The sequence below is a fragment of the Meleagris gallopavo genome, chromosome 1 (genome assembly GCF_905368555.1).
Source record: "Meleagris gallopavo chromosome 1, MGAL_WU_HG_1.1, whole genome shotgun sequence".
In the NCBI taxonomy this organism is placed as follows: domain Eukaryota; kingdom Metazoa; phylum Chordata; class Aves; order Galliformes; family Phasianidae; genus Meleagris; species Meleagris gallopavo.
In genome coordinates, this window is record NC_139404.1 from 481,774 (window position 1) to 502,508 (window position 20,735).

General features: G+C 57.8%; 3 protein-coding genes and 2 non-coding genes across 17 annotated transcripts; 4 read left to right on the top strand and 1 right to left on the bottom strand.

The window, feature by feature from the left end:
- The first annotated feature begins 2 nt into the window (after positions 1-2).
- Positions 3-7,539, top strand: LOC100547397 (C-type lectin domain family 2 member D-like). 7 transcript variants are annotated; one of them, XM_010718482.4, is made up of 6 exons: positions 979-1,200; positions 2,157-2,289; positions 2,387-2,482; positions 4,331-4,515; positions 4,718-4,824; positions 4,923-7,539. In XM_010718482.4, the coding sequence occupies exons 1-6, from the start codon at positions 979-981 to the stop codon at positions 5,062-5,064; spliced, it is 885 nt and encodes a 294-aa protein (XP_010716784.2). In that variant the 3' UTR covers positions 5,065-7,539. The 7 variants fall into 7 exon arrangements, with proteins under 7 accessions (XP_085091788.1, XP_085091726.1, XP_085091906.1 ...); XM_085235916.1 differs by lacking the exon at positions 979-1,200 and adding an exon at positions 1,435-1,579; XM_085235662.1 differs by lacking the exons at positions 2,157-2,289; positions 2,387-2,482 and adding an exon at positions 3-438 and having other exon boundaries at positions 824-1,200.
- On the top strand, positions 7,334-7,524 carry LOC116217699 (U2 spliceosomal RNA). The gene has a single exon (XR_004162384.1). It is a non-coding gene; the product is annotated as a U2 spliceosomal RNA (small nuclear RNA).
- Positions 7,540-9,650: 2,111 nt separating the features above from the next.
- LOC116216260 (U2 spliceosomal RNA) lies at positions 9,651-9,841 on the top strand. Its single transcript, XR_004158713.1, has one exon. It is a non-coding gene; the product is annotated as a U2 spliceosomal RNA (small nuclear RNA).
- A 2,031-nt stretch (positions 9,842-11,872) lies between these two features.
- LOC104916465 (nucleoside diphosphate kinase 6, mitochondrial-like) lies at positions 11,873-15,796 on the bottom strand. 4 transcript variants are annotated; one of them, XR_014887283.1, is made up of 6 exons: positions 15,639-15,795; positions 15,441-15,543; positions 14,598-14,637; positions 14,066-14,226; positions 12,930-13,840; positions 12,059-12,216 (listed from the first exon to the last, which is right to left on the bottom strand). XR_014887283.1 is itself a non-coding variant. In XM_085239344.1 (6 exons), the coding sequence occupies exons 1-5, from the start codon at positions 15,726-15,728 to the stop codon at positions 13,674-13,676; spliced, it is 561 nt and encodes a 186-aa protein (XP_085095470.1). In that variant the 5' UTR covers positions 15,729-15,795; the 3' UTR covers positions 12,059-12,216; positions 13,663-13,673. The 4 variants fall into 4 exon arrangements, 3 of the variants coding, with proteins under 3 accessions (XP_085095532.1, XP_010725807.1, XP_085095470.1); XM_085239344.1 differs by having other exon boundaries at positions 13,663-13,840; XM_085239406.1 differs by lacking the exon at positions 12,930-13,840 and having other exon boundaries at positions 11,873-12,216; positions 15,639-15,796.
- Positions 15,772-20,537, top strand: LOC100539487 (RAB, member of RAS oncogene family like 2A). 4 transcript variants are annotated; one of them, XM_085239116.1, is made up of 8 exons: positions 15,780-15,967; positions 16,045-16,074; positions 16,192-16,271; positions 17,186-17,265; positions 18,581-18,692; positions 19,463-19,560; positions 19,748-19,831; positions 20,115-20,537. In XM_085239116.1, exons 1-8 carry the CDS (start codon positions 15,861-15,863, stop codon positions 20,193-20,195), a joined length of 672 nt encoding a protein of 223 aa, XP_085095242.1. In that variant the 5' UTR covers positions 15,780-15,860; the 3' UTR covers positions 20,196-20,537. The 4 variants fall into 4 exon arrangements, with proteins under 4 accessions (XP_085095198.1, XP_085095120.1, XP_085095299.1 ...); XM_085238994.1 differs by lacking the exon at positions 18,581-18,692 and having other exon boundaries at positions 15,777-15,967; positions 16,192-16,500; XM_085239173.1 differs by lacking the exon at positions 19,748-19,831 and having other exon boundaries at positions 15,778-15,967.
- The last annotated feature ends 198 nt before the right edge of the window (positions 20,538-20,735 follow it).

Here is a 20,735-nt window from a genome sequence, read left to right on the forward strand (position 1 = left end):
TCATGGGACATTTCCGTCAACCTGTAACGGTGACAACGCAAAGTTCCCCGCCATGCCTACCTCCCATAGCAGCTTATTCCTACAGCAAAACTTCGGGCAGCGAGTCAGTGCCAGCCCAAACTCGGCCTCCCCGCGCATGCGGGAATCGCTCTGATAGCAGCGCCGGCACGAAGGGCCGGTTTCCAGCATCCGCCCCGCCCCGATCCGCGTGTAAAAGCGAGCACGGCGTGTTCGGCAGCTCTGTGCTGGGGGTAGAGAGCAGGGACGGTGATGTCATCAGTTCTTTTCTGCCCCGCTCTCAGCGCTCCCGGCTGCCGCTGCCTCCCATCAGTACCGCGGTGCGCACCGTCGCAGCTGCCGGGCCGAGGCGGCGACCCGGAGCGAGGGGACGCAGCCTCTGCGGGCTCCGTGCGGGCACCCCGTCGGGCCAGCCGAGGGGTGAGGCGGCGGTCCGGGCCGCCAGTGCGGGGAGCTCCGGGATGCGGAGGGCCCCCCGGGCCCCGAGGGAGGACGGGCTGTCGTGGCCCCGGTGGCCGAGAGGCCGACGGGATGCTGGGCTGCGGTAACGGCGGCGCGGCCGGCAGGGCAGGGAGGTGATCCTCCCCTCTGCTCTGCCCTGCTCGGGCCTCACCTGGAGCGCTGCGTCCGGTTCTGGGCTCCCAGGATAAAACAGACAGACATCTCCTGGAGAGAGCCCCGCGGAGGGCACAGGGATGTCCGGGGCCGGGAGCAGCTCCCTATGGGGAAAGGGGGGGGGGGACCCGGGGCTGTTCAGCCTGGGGAAAGGAAGGCTGATCAATGTCTATAAATACCTAACGTGCAGGAGGCAACGGGACGTGGCCAATCTCTTTTCAGCAGTGCCTAGCAACAGGACAAGAGGAAACGGTAACAAACAGAAGCACAGAAAGAAGCACAAATACGACTAGGAACGTCTTCACAGTGAGGGTGACGAAGCTCTGCGACGAATTTCTTCTGCCGATGGGGAGAAGGGGAGAAGGGCTCCCAGCGCCGGGCACAGCGGGGACAGAAGCGGGGGGGGGGGGCACCGCGCCGCGCCCTACCGCCGTGCAGCGCCGCGACGTCCGCACAGCGCCCCCTATGGGCGGAGCGCCGACTTCCGCACAGCAGCTCCTCCGGCGGACGAACCTTAACCTGGGCGGCTGCGGTCCTGCAGGGGCCCCGGACCGCCCACGGCCACAGGTATGGGTGGGGAGGGGAGAGGGGGATGGGGAGGAGGCAGGGATAAGGGGAGGGGCAAAGGAAACATTAAGGAAGGCGGGAGGGAAGGGAAGGAGAAAAAGGAGTGGAGACGGGGAGGGCAGCGACTTTATGGCCGTTTGTGGCACTGTGGGCGGCGCCCGTCCGTTTGACGCCATTTTCGGCCGTTTCGGCAGAGCGAGGAAGACAACTCTGCGTCCCCAAAGACCGCCGGCAGGGATCCTCACTGCACGCGATGCATGCGCCAGGGGGAGGAATTTTACGTCAAGGAATTCCCGGAAAAGCAATGAATATGTAGATGAACTGCAGGACTGTATTGAACACGCGTGAGCTTGGCTTACAAACACGCTTCTGCTTTGCGGTACGCAGGGCAGGCAGAAGGAACCTCCCTCGCCTCCGGGGGGATGCGCTGTGCTGAAATAACCGCACCTGCGCCTATAACTACTTTGTGCTGCTGGAGTCCGGTTCCGCAAGTCAGCACCGCTCAGCCCGCGGCCGCCAGGAGCCCCGCACTGCAGGCCGGGCCGCGGCCACCGCAACGTGGGGGCCTTGTGGATCCATTCTGAGAGGTTTGGGGGCCGTTCCGATGCCTTTTGAGCCATTCCAGGGCCATTTGTGTCCGTTTGGAACCGTTGCGCATCAGTTTGGGTCACTTTGAGGCAGTTTTGGTCTATTAGGTCTGATCTGGGGGCACTGTGGGGTTGTTTGCATCTGTTTTGAGTCCATTCGGTGCCACTTGTGTGCATTTGGGGCAGCGTGTCCCCACTTCTGGGCTGTCTGTGTCCATTTGGGGCCATTTGTGGCTCATTTGGTGCAGCTGAAGTCCGTGTGGATCTTTCAGCTTTGCATGCTGACAAGGCATTCCTTTGCTTTTAAGCCCTTCTAATACTTAAAGTCCCACTCAGCGTCTCCTCTCTCCCTCCCGCCCGCTCTCCCAGCTCCCAGAACAGGACAGGCAGATCTCAGCTCCACCATCCAACACGATGGCAGCAGCAGAGCAACAATCAGATATGCCGCAGCGGGAAGCAATGCTGCATTTCTCAGCAGAAGAAAACCAACGATCAGAAAGGGGTCAGAGAACAGAATCTGTGATTCTCTGCTGGAACGCAGCTGGAAAGGGCTGAATGGGGGAACAGAGCCCGATCCCATCTGTTCTCTGCCCCACCAGGCTGCAAATGGAACGTGGGCAGAAGGAAAACCGCCCTTTTGCTCTTTGTGAGCGGAGTGCTGGTGGGCGTCATCGCAGCGCTGGTGTTTGGGAGAGGTGAGTGCCACCCAGCATCCCACTGTGGCTGTAGGATGGGGGACGATGGGGTTTTGCAGCGCCCTGAGCTGCTCCCCAAGCACAGCCCCCATCCCACGTCCTGGGGCGCCCACCTGGTGCCCCAAACCACCTTCTGCTCCACCTTCCCCACCTCTGCAACCGCTGCGAGGCCGTCGCCCCACGGCCGTGCATCCCAAGCCCACGTCTGCTGGAGATCATTCAGAACAAAAATACAATTCACAGAATCAGAACCACAGAATGGACCAGGTTGGAAGGGACCTCAAGGATCATCCATCTCCAACCCCCCACCAATGCAGGGCCACCAACCTCCCCATCTCACAGCAGCCCAGGCTGCCCAGGGCCCCATCCAACCTGGCCTTGAGCACCTCCAGGGATGGACGGGGCATTCCCAGCCTCACTGGGCAGCTGTTCCAGCACCTCACGCTCTTTCTGTGAAGAACTTCCCCCTGACATCCAACCTCAGTCTTCCCTCCTTCAACTTAAAGCCATTTCCCCTTGTCCTGACATTATCTACCCTTTTAAAGAGTTGAGTCCCCTCCTGTTTATAGGCTTCCTCTAGGTCCTAGAATGCTGCAGTGAGCTCAGCTCATCCCCACCTAGAGGTTTAGGGGTGCAGGTCTCAAGGACGTGAGAAATATTAGGATCCTGGCTGCCAGTGAAGACCGAGGCAAAGAACTCAGTCTTCTCCTCATCCATTGAAGCCAGTTCTGCTTTTACATTTACCAAAGCAGGTACACTCGTTTTGACCTCTCTCTTCTGGCCAATGTAGCTGTAGAATGTCTTCATATTGTTTTTCACATCCCTCACCAAGTTCAGTCCTGCCTGTGCCTTGACTTTCCTGATCACACGTCTGCAAGTCCCTGTATTCTTCCCAGGTGTCATGCTCTTGTTTCCAGAGCTTGTGTGCACCTTTCTTTGCCTCAGCTGCCCAGCAGGTCCTTGCTGAGCCATGCTGTTTTCCTACCTCCTCTGCCTGCTTTCTTGTTCATAGGGACGGAGAGCTCTTGTGCTCTCAGGAAGGCATCCTCGAGAAGCAGCCAGCTCTCCTCAACATCTTTGTCTTTAAGGACAGCATCCCAGGGGATCTTGGCCAGCAATTCCTTGAAGAGCTTAAAGTTTACTCTGCCAAAGTTCAGGATTCTTACCCCACTCTTTGCCAGGCCCACATTCCTTGAGATCACCAACTTGACCAGGGTGGTCACTGCAGCCCAGACTGCCCCCAGCCTTAACACCATTACTGATTCCCTCCGTATTGGTGAGCAGCAGGTCCAGCAACGCTTCACCTCTGGTCGGTCTGTCCAATACCTGGACCAGAAAGTTATCATCAGTGGATTCCAGGAGCCTCCTGGACCTCTTGCAGCTTGCTGTGTGATTTTTCCAACACATATCAGGATGGTTGAAGCCCCCACCAGGACGAGAGCTGTGAGCACAACGCCTCCTGCAGCTGAAGCAAGAAGGCTTCAACAATCTCCCCTCGATCAGGCTGCCTGTAGTACAGCCCTATCACCAGTTGGCCTTTCTTAGTCCTATCTCTGATTCTAACCCACAGTCTCTAAACGTGTTCCTGACTGGTTCTCAGAAGGAGCTCCTCACGGTCTATCTGCTTTTTGACACAGAAGGCAAAACCCCCAGGCTTCCTCCCTTGCCTATCCATTCTGAAGGGCCAATACCCCTCAGCGGCGGTATTCCAGTTATGGGAGTCATCCCACCATGTTTCTGTGATGGCAACTAGGACATAACTTTCCAAGTGCATTACAGTTTAATCACAATTTAATCACAATTATTTCAGCTCTTTGCCTCTCATTTGCCCAACTCTCTCCCTCTCAGTGCTCCAGCACTGTGAGTTGTGCTCACCTCGCACAGGCTTCTCCCACGTCTGCCCCAACGCCTGGCTCGGTTTCCAAGGGAAATGCTTTTATTTCTCGGACAACGAGAGTGACTGGAACAGCAGCAGGGAGCAGTGCCAGCGCCTCGGAGCTTCCCTGGCCACCGTGGACACGGAGGAGGAGAGGGTGAGAGCGGGGCGTGAGCCGCAGTGCCAACACGGGGGTGGGAAACCCACCCTTGTGGGGCCGCACCGACTGCTGCCGGTGCCCCCAATTGGCCCCATGCCAAAGGCACGAGGAGATGCCTTGCAGTGAGGTGGGAGCTGAGATGTGGGCCTGAGGGGGGAAAGAGCTCCAGCTGCTCCAATCACACCTGGTTTGTTCAAAGGTTTTCATGCTGCGGTACCTGGGCCCGGCAAACTGTTGGATTGGGCTGCACAGGGCAGAAGGGGACGAGCACTGGACATGGGCCGACGGCAGCGCCTTCACCAACTGGTCAGTGCGTGCGTCCGTCTGTCTGTCTGGGATCTCCGACAGGGTCTGTTTGGGATGGGCTGGGATTGGGTTTCCCATTCTGCTCCCTCTGTGCTCAGGTTCCAGCTGCGAGGCGGAGGCCGATGTGCGTACCTGAATGGGGACAGGATCAGCTCAGCCCTCTGCCACACTGAGAAGCTGTGGGTGTGCAGCAGAGCCGACAGCTTCGTCCTCTGGAAGCAGAAGGCGTTCCCAGATTAACCAATCCTATCAGCTTTAAAGTCATTGCAAGGCTGCTGGCCACAGCAAAGCCATCAGAAAATCCTTCCATCTGCCTTTTTCCATCACTCCTGCGCTTAACTCTGCGTGTAACAATGCAGCTGTTGCTGCTCATCTCTTGGGACAGTGATGTAATTCCCTGTTCCTTAAGAACTGTCAGTTGGTAGAAACTGGTTGGGTTAGAAGTGGCCTTAAAGATCTCACCATGCTGAGATGGATGCGTCGGAAGGGTCGGGATCTCTCCTCCTAATGCCCTTCTGTATGACGTGGGAGCAGTGCAGTGTGAGCACAGCGCTGAGCAGTGTTCCATCCCGTGGTGCTGACCCGCTGTTGGCTGGATCTGAGGATGGAGGTATTTCCCTCCTTTTGGGTTTCTCTGTTTCTCTCCGTGCCACCACCGTGGCACACAGCGGTGTGTAAGATACTCTGTTAACATCAGTGTCTCAAAGCTTGCTGGGGACACAGATGGACTTGTCCGAGTCCAGGCAAGTCCTGGGCAAAGGTTGTGAAATCCTTTCACAAAGTCTGGAGAACTTTGATGGACAAGGCCAGGGGCAAGGAGAGGAAGATAAGCTGCAGCTAAATAGATGTGAAGAGGTCTTTTGTGTGGACTTATCTCAGGATGATGGCCATCTCGGGGGATACTCACATGACTCTTGCTCAAGCGCCCAGGGATGTCACGTAGGCAGGAGGAAAAGGAGGATAAAAGGAGAAACTGAAAACCATGAGGGTAGGTGTCTGCCATCAGATCCCTCACCACGGAATTCCTGCGTGCTGGCGGACTCCCCTGGGCCTGCTGAGCCCTGCTGCTTCCTCCTGGATCGGCTCCGCGACTTCCTTCTGCCGCCTGCTTGCTGCCCAAGGCCGGCCACGCTGCTTCTCTCTCCCCACTCTGCTGCTTCTACCTCGGACCATCGAAACGTCGCGCAACGGGATCGCTGCTGGATCCTGGTGGTGACCATCCCCGCTTTACGCAATTCTTGCTTCTTTCCTCTCTTTTCTATCGCCCTCCTTCCCTTCCCCGTCTCTGATTAGGATTATAATAAAGTGGTCGGACCAACATTTGAACCGTTGTTTCTTAATCTCACGCCGGGTATATAATATTAAAAGAACCTCGTCTCCGTCCTATAAGTCGGAGTGAGACACGGTGCCATCGCTCCGAGCTGCTGTCTGACTTTGGCTCTGGCACGTATCGCTCCCGGCGCTGTTTGACTGTAGCTGTGGCTGTTGGCTTTACACCATTACAGCTTTTGTCGAACCACAACCTTGTGTCGTTCTGATCAGTTCTGTGTGGGTGCAGCAGAGGACGCACTGAATCCCGCTGTGCCTGTGGGGCTGCAGGGGTTGAAGAGCGGTGAGGAGGAGCCCAGGGGGCAGCGCTGTCAGCACCGGCGCCTGGAGACGGAGCTGCAGGGAGCTGAGTGCGAGAGGGATGGAGGTGGGAGGGAAGGGATCGACACGACACCATTCGCTGCTACCGCCACTTCTAAATCGTACGTGAAAATATTTCCGAGGATGTCACGTCCTGGTCCTCGTGGGGCAGCACCGCTGCCTCCCGGCCCCAGCACGGCTGCAGCTACGGGGTGGCAACTTTCTGTCATTTCGGGACCGCTGTAAGGACGAGGCCCTGAGGCTTCTGGTGGCTGCACCCATTCGGGGTGACTTATGGGTTCCCGCGCCGGTTCCCGGCCCCAGCGCCTGCAGCTGAACGCGGAAAAGAGAAGCGGCCCCAGGGCTGCGGCCACCGCAACGCGGGGCGGGGCGTCGCTGAGGCGCTCGGAGGCGCGGTGCGAAGCGCTGCGTAACACAGCGCGCGGCTGCTGAGCCGCACTGAGCTTCGTCCTCTGGAGGAACGGGACAAATCCGCAGTGACGGATCCCAGCCCCGCCAGCTCGTGCCAAGGCTGCCGGGCACCCGTCGTGTCGCCCGGCGGCACCGGGAGACGGAGAGGGGCGGGCGGGGCCAGGTGTGGGGGCGGGGCCTGCGATGCCGCGCCGAATGGCAGGGAACTGTGCACGAGGGGCGGGGCTATGGTAATCTACGGCGCAGGGGCCGGCGGTAGCGCTGAGAAACGAAGAAACCGGGAACGGCGGAGCCGCCATCGTGGCGGAGCGGGAGCGGAGCGGGGCGGTGCGGCGTGGGGAGCGGGGCTGGGGCGGCGACGGAGGGGTCGTTGCGGGCGGCGCGTGCGCGTCCGTGAGATGTCGGTGGGGCGCGCAGGGTCCGGCGGGCAGCGGGAAAAAAGTGGAGTATCGCTTCTCGGCCTTTTGGCTAAGATCAAGTGTAGTATCTGTTCTTATCAGTTTAATATCTGATACGTCCTCGATGAGAGGACTTTATATTAAACGGATTTTTGGGCGCGGGAGTTGGACCCGGAGCTTGCTCCCTCCGCTCCGCGCATCGTCCCGGTATGGCAGTACCTCCGGGCACGGTGCACCTCCCCGGGAAGGGAGGAGTGTTGGTGGTGAAAGGCAGAGCGGTGGCGGTGGCGGTACCTCCGGGCAGGTGGGGTGTAGGGAGGGTGTTGGCGCTGTGTCCCGCAGGGGGCGCTGCTGGGCCGCCTTCAGCTGAGGCCGGCCGCAGCCCGGGCCGCTCCGGCGCAGGAGCGGTGGGGCGGGGCGGGGACCGGCCCCGTCTGTCCGCCCTCTGGAGCCCCTTTCAGGCCGCGGGAGCCGTGCGGCTGCGGGAGCGGGGCCGGACGACGGCACGGCGATGGCGGGGGGCTGCGGCTGTGTGTGGGGAGAGGCCGAGGGAGGGGCTGTGCAGCCTGGACAAGGGACGGCTGCGGGGACACCGCGCTGCGGCCTTCAGCGCCTGAAGGGGCCGAAGCGCAGCAGGGGAGGGGGAACGGCGTTAAACTGAAAGAGGAGACTGAGGTCAGATGGGCAGCTCACGGTTTGTTCTCTGGTTCGAGCAATCTCCTGCGGGATATTCTTGCAAGGTGTGTGAGAAAATATTACGTACGGATCCGTGCTGTCCAGACGCAGACTCTTGCTATCTGTGCACGGACATTGCCAATTATTTACCTTCTGCTCCTCGTGTTCTCTATTGCTCGGGTCTTGTCTGTGCAGCACCAAATACTGGCAGCTCTCCAACATCGGGGTGTTTGATTTGTCTGACCTGCCTTTAACTGAAGGCTCAGAGGTATTTCGGATGGACGGACAGACGGGAGCTGCAGCCTTTGTGCCCGCACCCAACTGCATCCACCTCATCTCCACGCCTGTAAATCACTGCGCTGTGTAGCGAGCGTGCAGTCCTGGGGAAGGTTCATCTGGAGCACAAGTGATGAAAACTATCAGAGACCCCCCAGTAAAGCTGAAAGGTGCCCGAAAAGAGCCGCGGCAGCAGAGACCGTGAAATAAATACAAATTCCTACCTGGCTCTAATGCAGAAACAACGTTCGATTCCCATGGGGCTAAACTGAGAGAAGGGAAAGTGAGGTCGGATGCGGGGAAATCCTTCGGCCAGAGGCGGTGCGGCGCTGGCACCGCTGCCCAGAGCTGTGGGTGCCCCATCCCTGGAGCTGCCCGAGGTGCGGACGGGAGCCGGGCAGCCCGAGCTGGGGGCACACGGCCCACAGCGGGGATTTGGAGCTCGGTGATCGTTTGGGTCCCTTCCAACTCCGGCGTCCCATCGCTCGTCCAACCCTCCCGGGGCCGTCGGGCACGGCTGGATCCACGCGCGGTCCCGTCGCTGTGCCGGCCGTAACCCCTCCCGCGCTGCCCGGCTGCGCGCCGCTCTTGTGGCGCTGCCGGAACGGAGCTGCCGCGTGCGGGGAAAGGGGGCAGGAGAGCGGCCGCTCCTCGGGGCTGTGCGGGCACGGAGAGCAACCGGAGGGCGGGGAGGGGCGAGGAGCTCAGAGTCACGGCCAGCGAGCGCTGAGCGCGGGAGAGAGCGGCCGGACTTCTTGCAGCAAAGCGGCCCGAGCGGGACCTCGTGGGACGGGAGCCGGAAGGAAAAAGGCGAGACGGAAAGCGGGCGTGCGGCTCGCACCGCGCCCGGCTTCGGGCAGCGCTGCGCTGCTCTGCGCTGCACCGCGTGGCATCGACGTGCGAGAAAAGGCGCGGCTCCGTACGGCCGAACGTGGGCAGGCAGAGAGAGGGGGAACGCGCTGCGGAACCGAGCCGAGAGCGCCTGGAGGCGCCAGCACGGCCCGGCAGACGGAGCACCGCAGCCCCGGCCCCGCCGTCTCCCCGCCCCCAGCACAGCCCTTACGAGGGCCGCCGCGCTACCCCCGCCGATCGCAGTGCGCACGCGCAGCAGCACCGCCGCGCCGCGCGACCCCGGGAGGCGGAGACGGGAGGGGCGGGGCTGGGGGGGGTGGGGCCTACAGACAGGGGCGGGGCTATGGTAATCTGCGGCGCAGGGGCCGGCGGTAGCGCTGAGAAACGAAGAAACCGGGAACGGCGGAGCCGCCATCGTGGCGGAGCGGGAGCGGAGCGGGGCGGTGCGGCGTGGGGAGCGGGGCTGGGGCGGCGACGGAGGGGTCGTTGCGGGCGGCGCGTGCGCGTCCGTGAGATGTCGGTGGGGCGCGCAGGGTCCGGCGGGCAGCGGGAAAAAAGTGGAGTATCGCTTCTCGGCCTTTTGGCTAAGATCAAGTGTAGTATCTGTTCTTATCAGTTTAATATCTGATACGTCCTCGATGAGAGGACTTTATATTAAACGGATTTTTGGGCGCGGGAGTTGGACCCGGAGCTTGCTCCCTCCGCTCCGCGCATCGTCCCGGTATGGCAGTACCTCCGGGCACGGTGCACCTCCCCGGGAGGGGAGGAGTGTTGGTGGTGAAAGGCAGAGCGGTGGCGGTGGCGGTACCTCCGGGCAGGTGGGGTGTTGGAGGGTGTTGGCGCTGTGTCCCGCAGGGGGCGCTGCTGGGTCGCCTTCGCGCTGTTGGCGGCTTCCGCCGAGCGCCGTTAGCGGAGCGCAGCGCTGCGCTGTGTGCGCTGCTCGGAGCCGCTGATGGAGCCTCCCTGTCCCTGCTGCCACCCCTTTTTAATGCAGCCCGGAACACAGTCGGCCTTCCGGGCTGCGAGCGCACACTGCCGCCTCGTGTCCGGCTTCTCGTCCGCCAGGACCCCCAACTCCTTCTCCGCAGGGCTGCTCTCCAGGACATCTTCCCCCAGCCTGCATCCGTACCTGGCATTGCCCCGACCCGATGCAGCACCCTGCACTTGGCCTCACTGAGCCTCGTTAGGTTTTCGCGGCCCCGCTACTCCAGCCTGTCCAGGTGCCCATGGGTGGAATCGGCTCCTCTCACCCACACCCAGAGCTTCGGGTCGTGGCAGGCGTGGGGGGGAGCCTGACCACCCGTGAAGATCGAAGCAAAGCACTCACGGAGCACCTCAGCTTTTTCCATGCCTGAGGAAGGCAGCTCCCCATTACCTTCATCAGAGGGGAACGCTCTCCTTGGCCGGTCTCCTCCCGCCTATGGACCTGTAGAACCCCTTCTTGTTTTCTTTCACACCCCTCGCCAAGTTCAGCTCCATCTGCGCCTCGGCTTTCCTAATCCTATCCCTACACACACACAGCAGCCCCGTATTCCTCCCAGGCTACACAACCCTGCTTCCACTTCCCGTACATTTCCCTCTTGTCCCTCAGGCACAGCTGCAGCTCCTTGCTCAGCCATGCCGGCCGCCCGCCTCCTCTGCTCAGTTTCTTCTGCTGGGGGATGGAGAGCTCTTGTGCTCGCAGAAGGGTGTCACAGAACCACAGAATGGCCCGGGTTGGAAGGGACCTCAAGGATCACGAAGCTCCAACCCCCCTGTGCCATGCAGGGCCACCAACCTCCCCATCTCACAGCAGCCCAGGCTGCCCAGGGCCCCATCCAACCTGGCCTTGAACACCTCCAGGGATGGACGGGGATCCACAGCCTCTCTGGGCAGCTGTTCTAGCACCTCTCCACTCTCACAGCAAACAACTTCCCCCTGACAGCCAACTGAAATCTGCCCTCCCTCACCTTCCAACCATTCCCCCGTCCTGCTGTTCTCTCCCTTTTCCAAGAGCTGACTCCCCTCCTGTCTGCAGGCTCCCTTGAGGTCCTGCAGGCTGCACTGAGGTCACCCCGCAGCTTCTCTTCTCCATGCCGAACAGCCCAGCTCCCTCAGCCTGGCTTTGCAGAGAGGTGCTGCAGCCCCCTGATCATCTTTGTGGCTCCTCTGGACCCTCTCCAACAGCTCCCTGTCTTTCTTGTACTGGGGCTCCAGACCTGGATGCAGTGCTGCAGATGGGACCTCATGAGGGCAGAGCAGAGAGGGACAATCACCTCCCTGTCCCTGCTGCCACCCCTCTGCTGATGGAGCCCAGGATCCCATTTACTTTCAGAGCTACAGGAGCACACTGCTGGCTCACGTTCAGTTTTTCATCCATCAGGACTCCCAGGTCCTTCTCCGCAGGGCTGCTCTCAAGGACTGCTCCTGCCAGTCTGTATGGATGCCTGGGATTCCTCCGGCCCAAATCCCAAAGTTTGCACTTTGCTGTGTTGAACCCCATTCGGTTCACCCAGGCCCACCTTTCAAGTCTGTTGAGGTCTGTCTGAATGGCATCCCCTCCATCCACTGTGTCTGCTGAGGGTGCACTCAATGATGAAGTTGTTAAAGAGCACTGGTCCCAAGACAGAGCCCTGGGGGACAGCGCTCCTCTCTGGCCTCCACCTGGACAAAGAACCACTGATCACACCCTTTGTCGGCAGCCTTTCCACCAATTCCTTATCCATGCCAGCACTAACTTGACCCCAGCAATGCCAACCAGGATCTGTAACAGTATGTGAAAGCATGACGCTGAGATGGAGGATCAGTACTTGGAATTCAAGGATTTGTTTCAGGGATTGTGAAAAAGAAACACTTCAGATGAACAAAGAGCTGGGAGTTACCACGTAATGACATCCCCAGTTGACATCATAAAAGCAAACGATGTAAAGAAGGAAGGTGGAGAAAATTAGTAAAGATCAGTAGTTACCAGAATAAGCACACAGCATAAGGCATTTGGGGAACCAATAACGAATCAATCATTAATGACAGCAGGAATTCAGGTCTGGGTAAGTCCATGTCATGAACAGATCCACCTTTGGGTACTGCGGGTGGAAATAAAAGCAGCAAGGCAGAAATGCAGACACATTCAGCAGATTCTTCTCATCTGTACCTGAAACAAAACAACGGCTGTGTTTAATCTCCTATAATAGCCAGGAAAGAACATAAGTGCACCGAATCGAGGAAGCTGGATGGCAGCACTTTGACAACTCACATTTTCTCAAACACAGCTGTCTTAAACTAATCAAAGAGCAACTTGTTTGTGATCCGTGACAGAACAGCGCGCTAATTAATTTGGGACTCAATCAGCAGAGCTTCAGTGTCACTGACACTCGTGTTTAACATCAGAATGGGGAGTCAGGCAAACAAACTCATGCTAAGTCCATTCCCAGGGCCCCTTCTCTGATTCAGTGCATTTGGAATTACGTGAAAGAAAGTTCACCCAGTACCTTGATTAAAAACAATCGTCAGTATTGGAAGAAACTATTAGGGGACAGTTTAAATGGATCAAAGACTCACACACGGACAGATCTCGAAACGCATCAGACAGGAGAACGTAAGCGAGCTCAGGGCTCTCACAGTAACTCAAACCCAAGTCCTCGTGCCCACCACACAGTAACCTGCCAGCAATCTGATGGCTGAAACACTTGGAACATAACTTTCAAAGGATGTGGAACTCTGTGCTTCAGCTCACAGCACCAGAAGCAATTCAGTCTGAGTCACCACTGGGTATTCTGTTACGAGGCTGAAGGTAAAGAGCTCCAGGCAGAACTCCTGCGGTGCCTGTGCACCTGCACAGAATTATTGCCTTTATTACACACTCACAGTATTCGTAGTTCTAACAGCCACTCTCAGGTTCCATCAGAGCCACCAACCCCGCGTTCCAGAAAGTCTAAAAGCAAACAATGTATGATCCTTCACAGGCACTGGGCTGCTCCACAGCTTTCTGCAATCCCTTCTAGAAGATCAGCCACAGGGTTGTCAGCCCAGACTAAAAGGAACTGCTTTCCCACTGAGAACAACTTCCAACCGTGCCCTCCACTGGGTGCTTACGATAAGAACTTTGATGAGAGTCTGAAGGCCACCTTTCCTCCCAGCTTGGATCCAGGAAAGCAATAACAGAAGAGTTACTATTGCACTGCTCACCACTGCATTTTTTTCCATATTCACCCCATGAAGCCCTTCCTTCGTAAGGGAAGGAGAGAACAGAGCAGACAGTAAGAATACGGGCCTATTATCAGCAATGCTAGTCACCCCCTGGCTGCCAAGTCCTTGGAGGAGTTCACCTGCACTGCCATACACAAATAAGCACACGAGGGCTGGGGAAGTGCTTGGCTTCATCTCTATGTTGACTTTCAGTACTGCTAGTGGAGAAGTTGTTTCAGGAGTGTCCCAGCAGCTGTATGCTGCACAAACAACAGTCCCAAGCAGCACAGCACGAGGCTCATCTGTCCTTCCTTTCCCCACAGTCCTTAAGACACGTCATGACTCTGTGCCTTGCTATGGGACCGACCCAAACAGTGAGGCTAGCAGCTTTATCCAGCTCAGCAGACCATACCCCCGTGCAACTCATGTCAACTCTGTTTCTTCACCCCTGATCACACAGTGGACACGCTTCTCTGCATTGTAATACATCTGCCCACAGCGCAGACGTGGCTCCTCCTGCTGGTACCAGAGCTGTTCATTGAACTCTGGGAAGAAGAAGGCAATTTCCCTGCTGGCTGACGCTGGGGAATCTGTAAGTAGAGAGGGAAGAGGTGAGATGCTAATCTTGCACCTAAAACATGCGCTGCTTTAGAGGGAAAGGCAGAAGCTGCGGATGTAAAGTGCCAGGCCTGGCTGCACGTGGAGTCTGCAGAAGGGAGCAAATTGTGAACAGAAAGCAAAGGCAGACAAAAATAGCATTGTTCAGCCCTCACCAAGCTCCAGTCCCTGCCCAATGCTCAGCCAAGAAAGCCTACCTGAACCATGGGTGGTATTCCTGGTGTCAGTGAGGCCATAAGCTCCTCGGATGGAGTCTGGGACACAATTTCGAGCTCGGAACACTTTGGTGGGTCCCATCAGTGATCTCCAGAGGGAGATGGCATTCTCATGGGCCAAGATATAAGCCCACATGGGGCCACTGAAAAAGGGACCAGGAAAGAGTAAGGTTATAACAGGGTGCAGCTTCTTCATTCTTATACTTATGACAAGCTCACAGTAGACAGCGATAGCTTGGAAACAAAGCATCTGCATGACCTCCATCTAGGTGATGGCACCACAGTACACTGGGATGCCATCCCACGGAGCGCTCTCTTGTCACACCGGAGCTGTTCCATGACAAATGCCCACCCTTCAGTCCAAAGCCTTCACCCTCAGCACATCACAAGCACAGGCTCCGACAAGATGCATCCCACGGTGAGGTGGAGCCCTCCAGATGTGGGCGTGCTGCTCAGGGTTCACCCCATCCCCTCCTCGTGCCCTGCACTGCCCGCCACGTGGCACAGCAGGTACCTGGCCATGAACTCCACCAGCCGCTGGTAGAAGAATCGCCCTGTGGGAGAGAAACAACCCTGAGTCACAGCACCCACCCAGTGTGCTCCCTGCCCACCCCTGGGAGAAGCAGCCTTCGGGGAATCAGAGAATGGTGTGGGTCGAAAGAGACTTGCACACAGTCATTCTAACCCGCAGGTTTGGGTTAGAAGGGCTCTTCAGGGCCGTCTGCTCCCACTCCCTGCAATAAGCAGGGACCCCCACAGCTCCATCAGTGCTCAGAGCTCCATCCCCTGCCCGTGGGCGTCTGCAGGGATGTGCAGCACCACCTCTCTGGGCAACCTGTGCAGTGCCTCATCGCCCTCAGTGTGAAGACCTTGCTCCTTACACCCAGCCTCAGTCTCCCTCTGCCAGTTAGAAACCATCTCCCCTTGTCCTGTCACACAGACCTGCTGAAGAGTCCATTCCCTCCTTTCCACAGCCCTTCAGATACAGAAGGCTGCTGCGAGCTCCCCCTGCAGCCTTCCTTTCTCCACCTGCACAGCCCCAGCTCTCACCCTGTCCTCGCAGGAGAGCTGCTCCATCCCTGAGACCTTTTTAGCGGCCCTCCTCTGCACACACCCCAACAGCTCCGTGTCTCTCCTGTGCTGAGCGCTCCCCATCTGCACGCAGTGCTCCAGGCGAGGTGTCCTCGCACAGAGCAGAGGTGCAGACCTCCTCCCTCGCCCTGCTGGCCGCTGCTCTGGATGCCCCCAGGGTGCAGTCGGCTCTGTGCCGTGAGGGCACAGCGCTGCCTCGCGGTGCTGCTCCCCACCAGCACCCCAGGGCCTTTTCCTTCCCGCCCCGCAGCCCCGCGCCGCCTACCCGCGTGCTCCCGGTAAAAGCGGCGGCTCTGCTCCCGCCCGCAGCGCAGCTCCTTGGCGCGCACGATGAGGAGGCGGTTGCTGAGGATGGTCTCATGCACGGCCTGTGGGCAGAGGCGCAGCGGCTGGGCGGGAGGCGCGCACCGCCAGGGCGTCCCGAGGGGGCCGAGCGGTGCGGGGCGGCCCGATCTGCCCTCACCTCCAGCACCAGCGGGTGGGCAACGGCGTCCGGCTTCAGCAGCGCCAGCGTCAGCTGCAGGGGCCGCTTGGAGCACGCCGCGGCCGCCATGGCGCCCTCCTCCCAGGCGGCGTCGCGCGGGTGACGACGCCTTCAGAGCGCGACGGCGCTCGGGTGATGACGTCGTCAGAGCGCGACGGCGCCGCGTGTGTCGCGTAGCAGCGGGGACGCGGCGGCGGAGCGATGGCGGAGGCGGCGGAGCAGCCCCGGGATGAGGCCCCGCTTGAGGCCGGCGCCGAGGAGGCCGTGAAGATCATCTGCCTGGGCGACAGCGCCGTGGGCAAGTCCAAGTGCGTGGCCGCGCGCGTTCCCCGGGCGCCGGGCCGGGCCTGGCGGGGCTCCTGACGGCCGCGCTGTCTCCCCGCAGGCTGCTCGAGAGGTTCCTGCTGGACGGGTTGTATCCGCGGTTCCGGCCGCGCCCCTCAGGTGTCGGTGGGGCGGGCGGGAGGCGGGCGGCGGCGGCGGCGGCGGCGGCGGGGACGGTTCATCCGACGGCTCCTTAACGCGGGCGCAGCCGCCCTCAGCAGCTCTCCACCTTCGCCCTGACGCTGTACCGACACCGAGCGCGGGTGGACGGGAAGGCGGTGCTCGTGGGTAAGTGCGGAGCCCTGTCGGAAGCTCTGTCGGAAGGCAGGACGGCCGCGGTGCTGCCGGGACGCAAAGCGCCGCGCGGGGCTTCCCGGCGGTGGGCTGGGGGTGCCGCCCGGCGCTGTGTGGGCAGCGAGATGGAGGGACGAAGAGCAGCGTCGCAGAGCCGTTTCGCAGCCGGGCTGTGCCGTGCCGCTTGTTCTCCTCCCTCAAAAGAACAGGGGGAGAAAACGAGGTGAGAAAAGGCTCGTGGGTCGAAGTAAGGATGGGCGGATCGCTGCTGACTTTTGTCGTGGGCAAAGCACTCCTCCTGGGGGAAGGAATTAGGAAGAAATTCTTTACTGCGAGGGCCGTGGGACGAAGGAGCAGGTTGCCCAGTGAGGCTGTGGACGCCCCCTCCATGGAAGCACTGAAGGCCAGGCTGGGTGGGGCTGTGAGCAACCCGAGCTGGTGGGAGGTGTCCCTGCCTACAGCAGGGGGTTGGAATGAGATGGGCTGAAAGGTCCCTTCAAACCCAAACCATTCTATGAAGAGAACCTGAACAGAACAAACACCAAATCCCCATCAGCTGCTTCTTCCTCCTGTCACCGACAGTGCAGGGGAACGGGGGTTGTGGACATCCCACGATGATTTGTCTCTGCAGCTCCTTCAGCCTCGCTCTGTTCCCTGCTGCAGCGTGGGGCAGCTCCCATGGGAGGCTGTTCTGCCCAGCCTGGCCCTGGTTTTGTGGTAACTCTTCTCCCCAGAATGTCTCAGATCAGTGAGATGAAACCTAATTTGTGGCTCTGATTAGATGAGCTGGGGTTTGCATCCTGGGTTAAAGTTGTGAGAAAAACAGAAGTTGAGATGTTGTGTCATCCTGAATTTGTCAGGGTTTTTTTTTTTTTTTTTTTTTTTTAATTTATTTTTTTATCTTACAGATTTCTGGGACACAGCTGGACAAGAGAGGTTCCAGAGCATGCATGCCTCCTATTACCACAAAGCTCACGCTTGTATCATGGTAAGGGTGATGTCCCAGGTTGCCCAAGGAGGCTGTGGATGCTCATCCCATCCCTGCAGGCATCCGAGGCCAGGCTGGATGTGGCTCTGGGCAGCCTGGGCTGCTGGTTGGCGACCTGCACACAGCAGGGGTTGGAACTGATGAGCACTGTGGGCCTTTGCAACCCAGGCCATCCTGTGGTTCTGTGATCTGGTGGGATTTTGGCTGACAAGTCCCAGCTGATGTTTGGCCTGGATGTTACTTTTTACAGTTACACTGTACTATTTTTTTTTTTATCTCTTCCAGTTGTTTTACAATTTTCCCACATTGTTCCTTGTTTTCTTACCTGACAAAGCCAGTGTGGTTGGTGTGTTCTGCTTAATTCCTGCAGTGCTCTGACTGCATTCCCTGAGTTCTTTTCCTTCTCAATTTCCTTTCTGTCATCACTGCACTTCCAGTAATGTGGTGTTTACAACCAAATGCAGCTCCTTGGAAGCAGTCCTGTCAGAGGGCATGTGGGGGAGAGGGCACTCTTATCTTCTTCTGTGTCTGATGTATTGAATTGTAGAGTACAAAACTGTCTTAACGTGTTCTGCAGAGTACTGCATTCACAGAATGACAGAATGGTTTGGGTTGGAAGGGACCCCAAGGATCACGAAGCTCCAAACCCCCACTGCAGGCAGGGCCACCAACCTCCCCATCTCACAGCAGCCCAGGCTGCCCAGGGCCCCATCCAACCTGGCCTTGAACACCTCCAGGGATGGACGGGGATCCACAGCCTCTCTGGGCAGCTGTTCCAGCACCTCCCCACTCTCACAGCAAACAACTTCCCCCTGACAGCCAACTGAAATCTGCCCTCCTTATTTCCACGTGCTTTGAGCTTCCCATTTTTATAGCTCACACGAGTGTTGTTTCCTGACTCCTAGTCTACTTTGTCTCTTGGTCTGTGTTGTTGCTCTAACTCTTCACTATATCTTTATTGCTGTATCTTTATCAGCCAACTCCACTGATGGTTTAATATAATTGTTATAATGGAGAATCCTCACATCTGACCCTGACAGCAGAACAGATCTGTCCCAGTGCTTGTTCACTGTCGTGGTGCTAAGAATGTAAAGGCAGACGAGGGGTTGTTGCCTGCATCATGCAAAGAGAAAGCCTGGCTGCATTTTCCAGGGCTTGCTGGATCTTCTCCCTTTTCTCTGTTGTGCTTTCTAACAAGGAGCAGTTTCCCATGACATCCTCCTGGGAGAATTCTGCGTTCTGTACACGTGTTTGGTGCAGTGGGTTATCAGGAGCCGTCCTGTTGCACCTGTGATAGCTGGTTCTTTTTTGGAAGGTGTTTGATGTGCAGCGGAAAGTCACCTACAAGAACCTGAACAACTGGTACAAGGAGCTGAGGGAATTTCGCCCGGAGATCCCCTGCATTGTGGTGGCCAACAAAATTGATGGTGAGTGTGCCTTCCTCTTGTAGCTCCTCAGGACTGTGAAGGTGTTCTCTTCTTGTCTGGTTGGGAAGGAATGAGATGCTTCTGTGGGTCCAGATACATCCTTGAGGATTAGTGCCTCAGGGCTGTATGTTACCAAATAAACAGCCAGGTTTATGGAGGTTCATTTGGTTCAGTGCTAGAGCTTAGGGCATGATTCTTCTCACTAATGAAGGCCTTTCCTCCAGGCTGCATCAAGCACACGAATAAAGCAACAAGAGCCCATCCCTTCCTTTGTCTTCTTGTCAGCTGCCTGGTGCTGCTGTAGCTTTTAAAACCCTGTAGCTTTTGTGGAGGGTCCGCATGGCTTTGTACTGCAAAGAGGAGGCCTTGCCAGCTGCTTTAGGTTCTGGTCTGCATCTGTTCCACCATCCCTGCATTTGTTGGCATTCTTTCACAGAAAGAATCACAGAACGGTTTGGGTTGGAAGGGACCCCAAGGATCACGAAGCTCCAACCCCCCTGTGCCATGCAGGGCCACCAACCTCCCCATCTCACAGCAGCCCAGGCTGCCCAGGGCCCCATCCAACCTGGCCTGGAACACCTCCAGGGATGGACGGGGATCCACAGCCTCTCTGGGCAGCTGTTCCAGCACCTCCCCACTCTCACAGCAAACAACTTCCCCCTGACAGCCAACTGAAATCTGCCCTCCTCAACTTCCAACCGTTTCCCATTTCCCATTCTTTCCATACCAGTGCCTTACTGACTGTTTCTCCATTTCTTTTTTCCCCTCAGCGGATATGAAGATGACCCAGAAAAGCTTCAACTTTGCCCGGAAGTTCAGTTTGCCCTTTTACTTTGTGTCTGCTGCAGATGGCACCAATGTAGTGAAGGTAAAGCACAGCTGTGTGTCTCAGCTCTGTACATGGAGACTGCTATGAGCACGGAGTAGGAAGTGGGGCAGTCCCACTGACTATAAGTAGTTGTAGAGTTGGGTTTTTCCCCCATGGGAACAGTTTTCATACATTAAAGAATCCCATCACTTTGCTTTGAGCGACAAAGTTCTCTCTTTCTTGTCAGCTCTTCAATGATGCTATCAAGCTGGCAGTTACTTACAAACAGAATTCGGGAGATTTCATGGATGAGGTCATGCAAGAACTGGAGGTAAGGAAGGAGGGGAAGGAGTGCAGGGTGTAGAACCTGAGGTGGTTGGCAGCTCTTCCCCCTGGGGAAAGCAGAGCCTGTACCAAAGGGTGAAAATTTCACAGGAACTGAAAGATTTGCCTTATGCTGGCAGCGCTGGGTTTGGGTGCTGCTCATATCTAGGTGGGAAGGGGTAAGGTGGTGACCCTCTGAAGAGCTTATGCTGCTTTAACCTGATTTTGAAAGCCATAGCAGAGTGTAGCTGTCGTGCTCTTCAGCATTTTCTTGTCCTACTTCTTTGCAGAGCTTTGACCTGGAGAAGAGGAGTGAGAATTTGTCGGATCAAGAGGAGAGCTGCCCTGAAGAAAAGCCCCCATCCTCCTAAGGACCGCACTTGGAGTCCATCTTTTCTCTCTGCTCCAGTTGTCAGGGGCTGCTTAGAGTTCACCTCCGCAGAGGAAAGCGATTTTTCTCGTGCCCTGAGATCTCTGGTGATGGGGAGACTGGGCTCGATCTCCCTGGGCTGGGCCCTGACTCCCTGTGCATCACAGCCGAGGCAGCAGTGGGAGTATCTGTGTGCTTCTTCAAGACAAAGCTTGCTGGGAGAGCTGAGCCACTCCTGTACCTGCAGGGAGGGGTCCTGCCCAGAGACTTTATGGTACCTACTGGAGAAAATAGTTACTAAAGACTTTTTTTAAAAAAAGAAAAGGAAAAAGAAAAAGAAAAAGGTTTGAGTCTAGGTTCTTTTTGCAGTTTTGTTATGAGGCAGTTCAGTTGCTGCACAACGCAAGTCCAACCACCAGCCCTCCCCTTCCTTTCGCAGCCCAGCCAGCGCTGCCTCCGTGCACCCCTGTGAGTTCCTTTGCACCCCTTGTAGGGTTCCTTTGAGTTTCCCTTCTCCATTCTGCCGTGGGCCAGACAGATC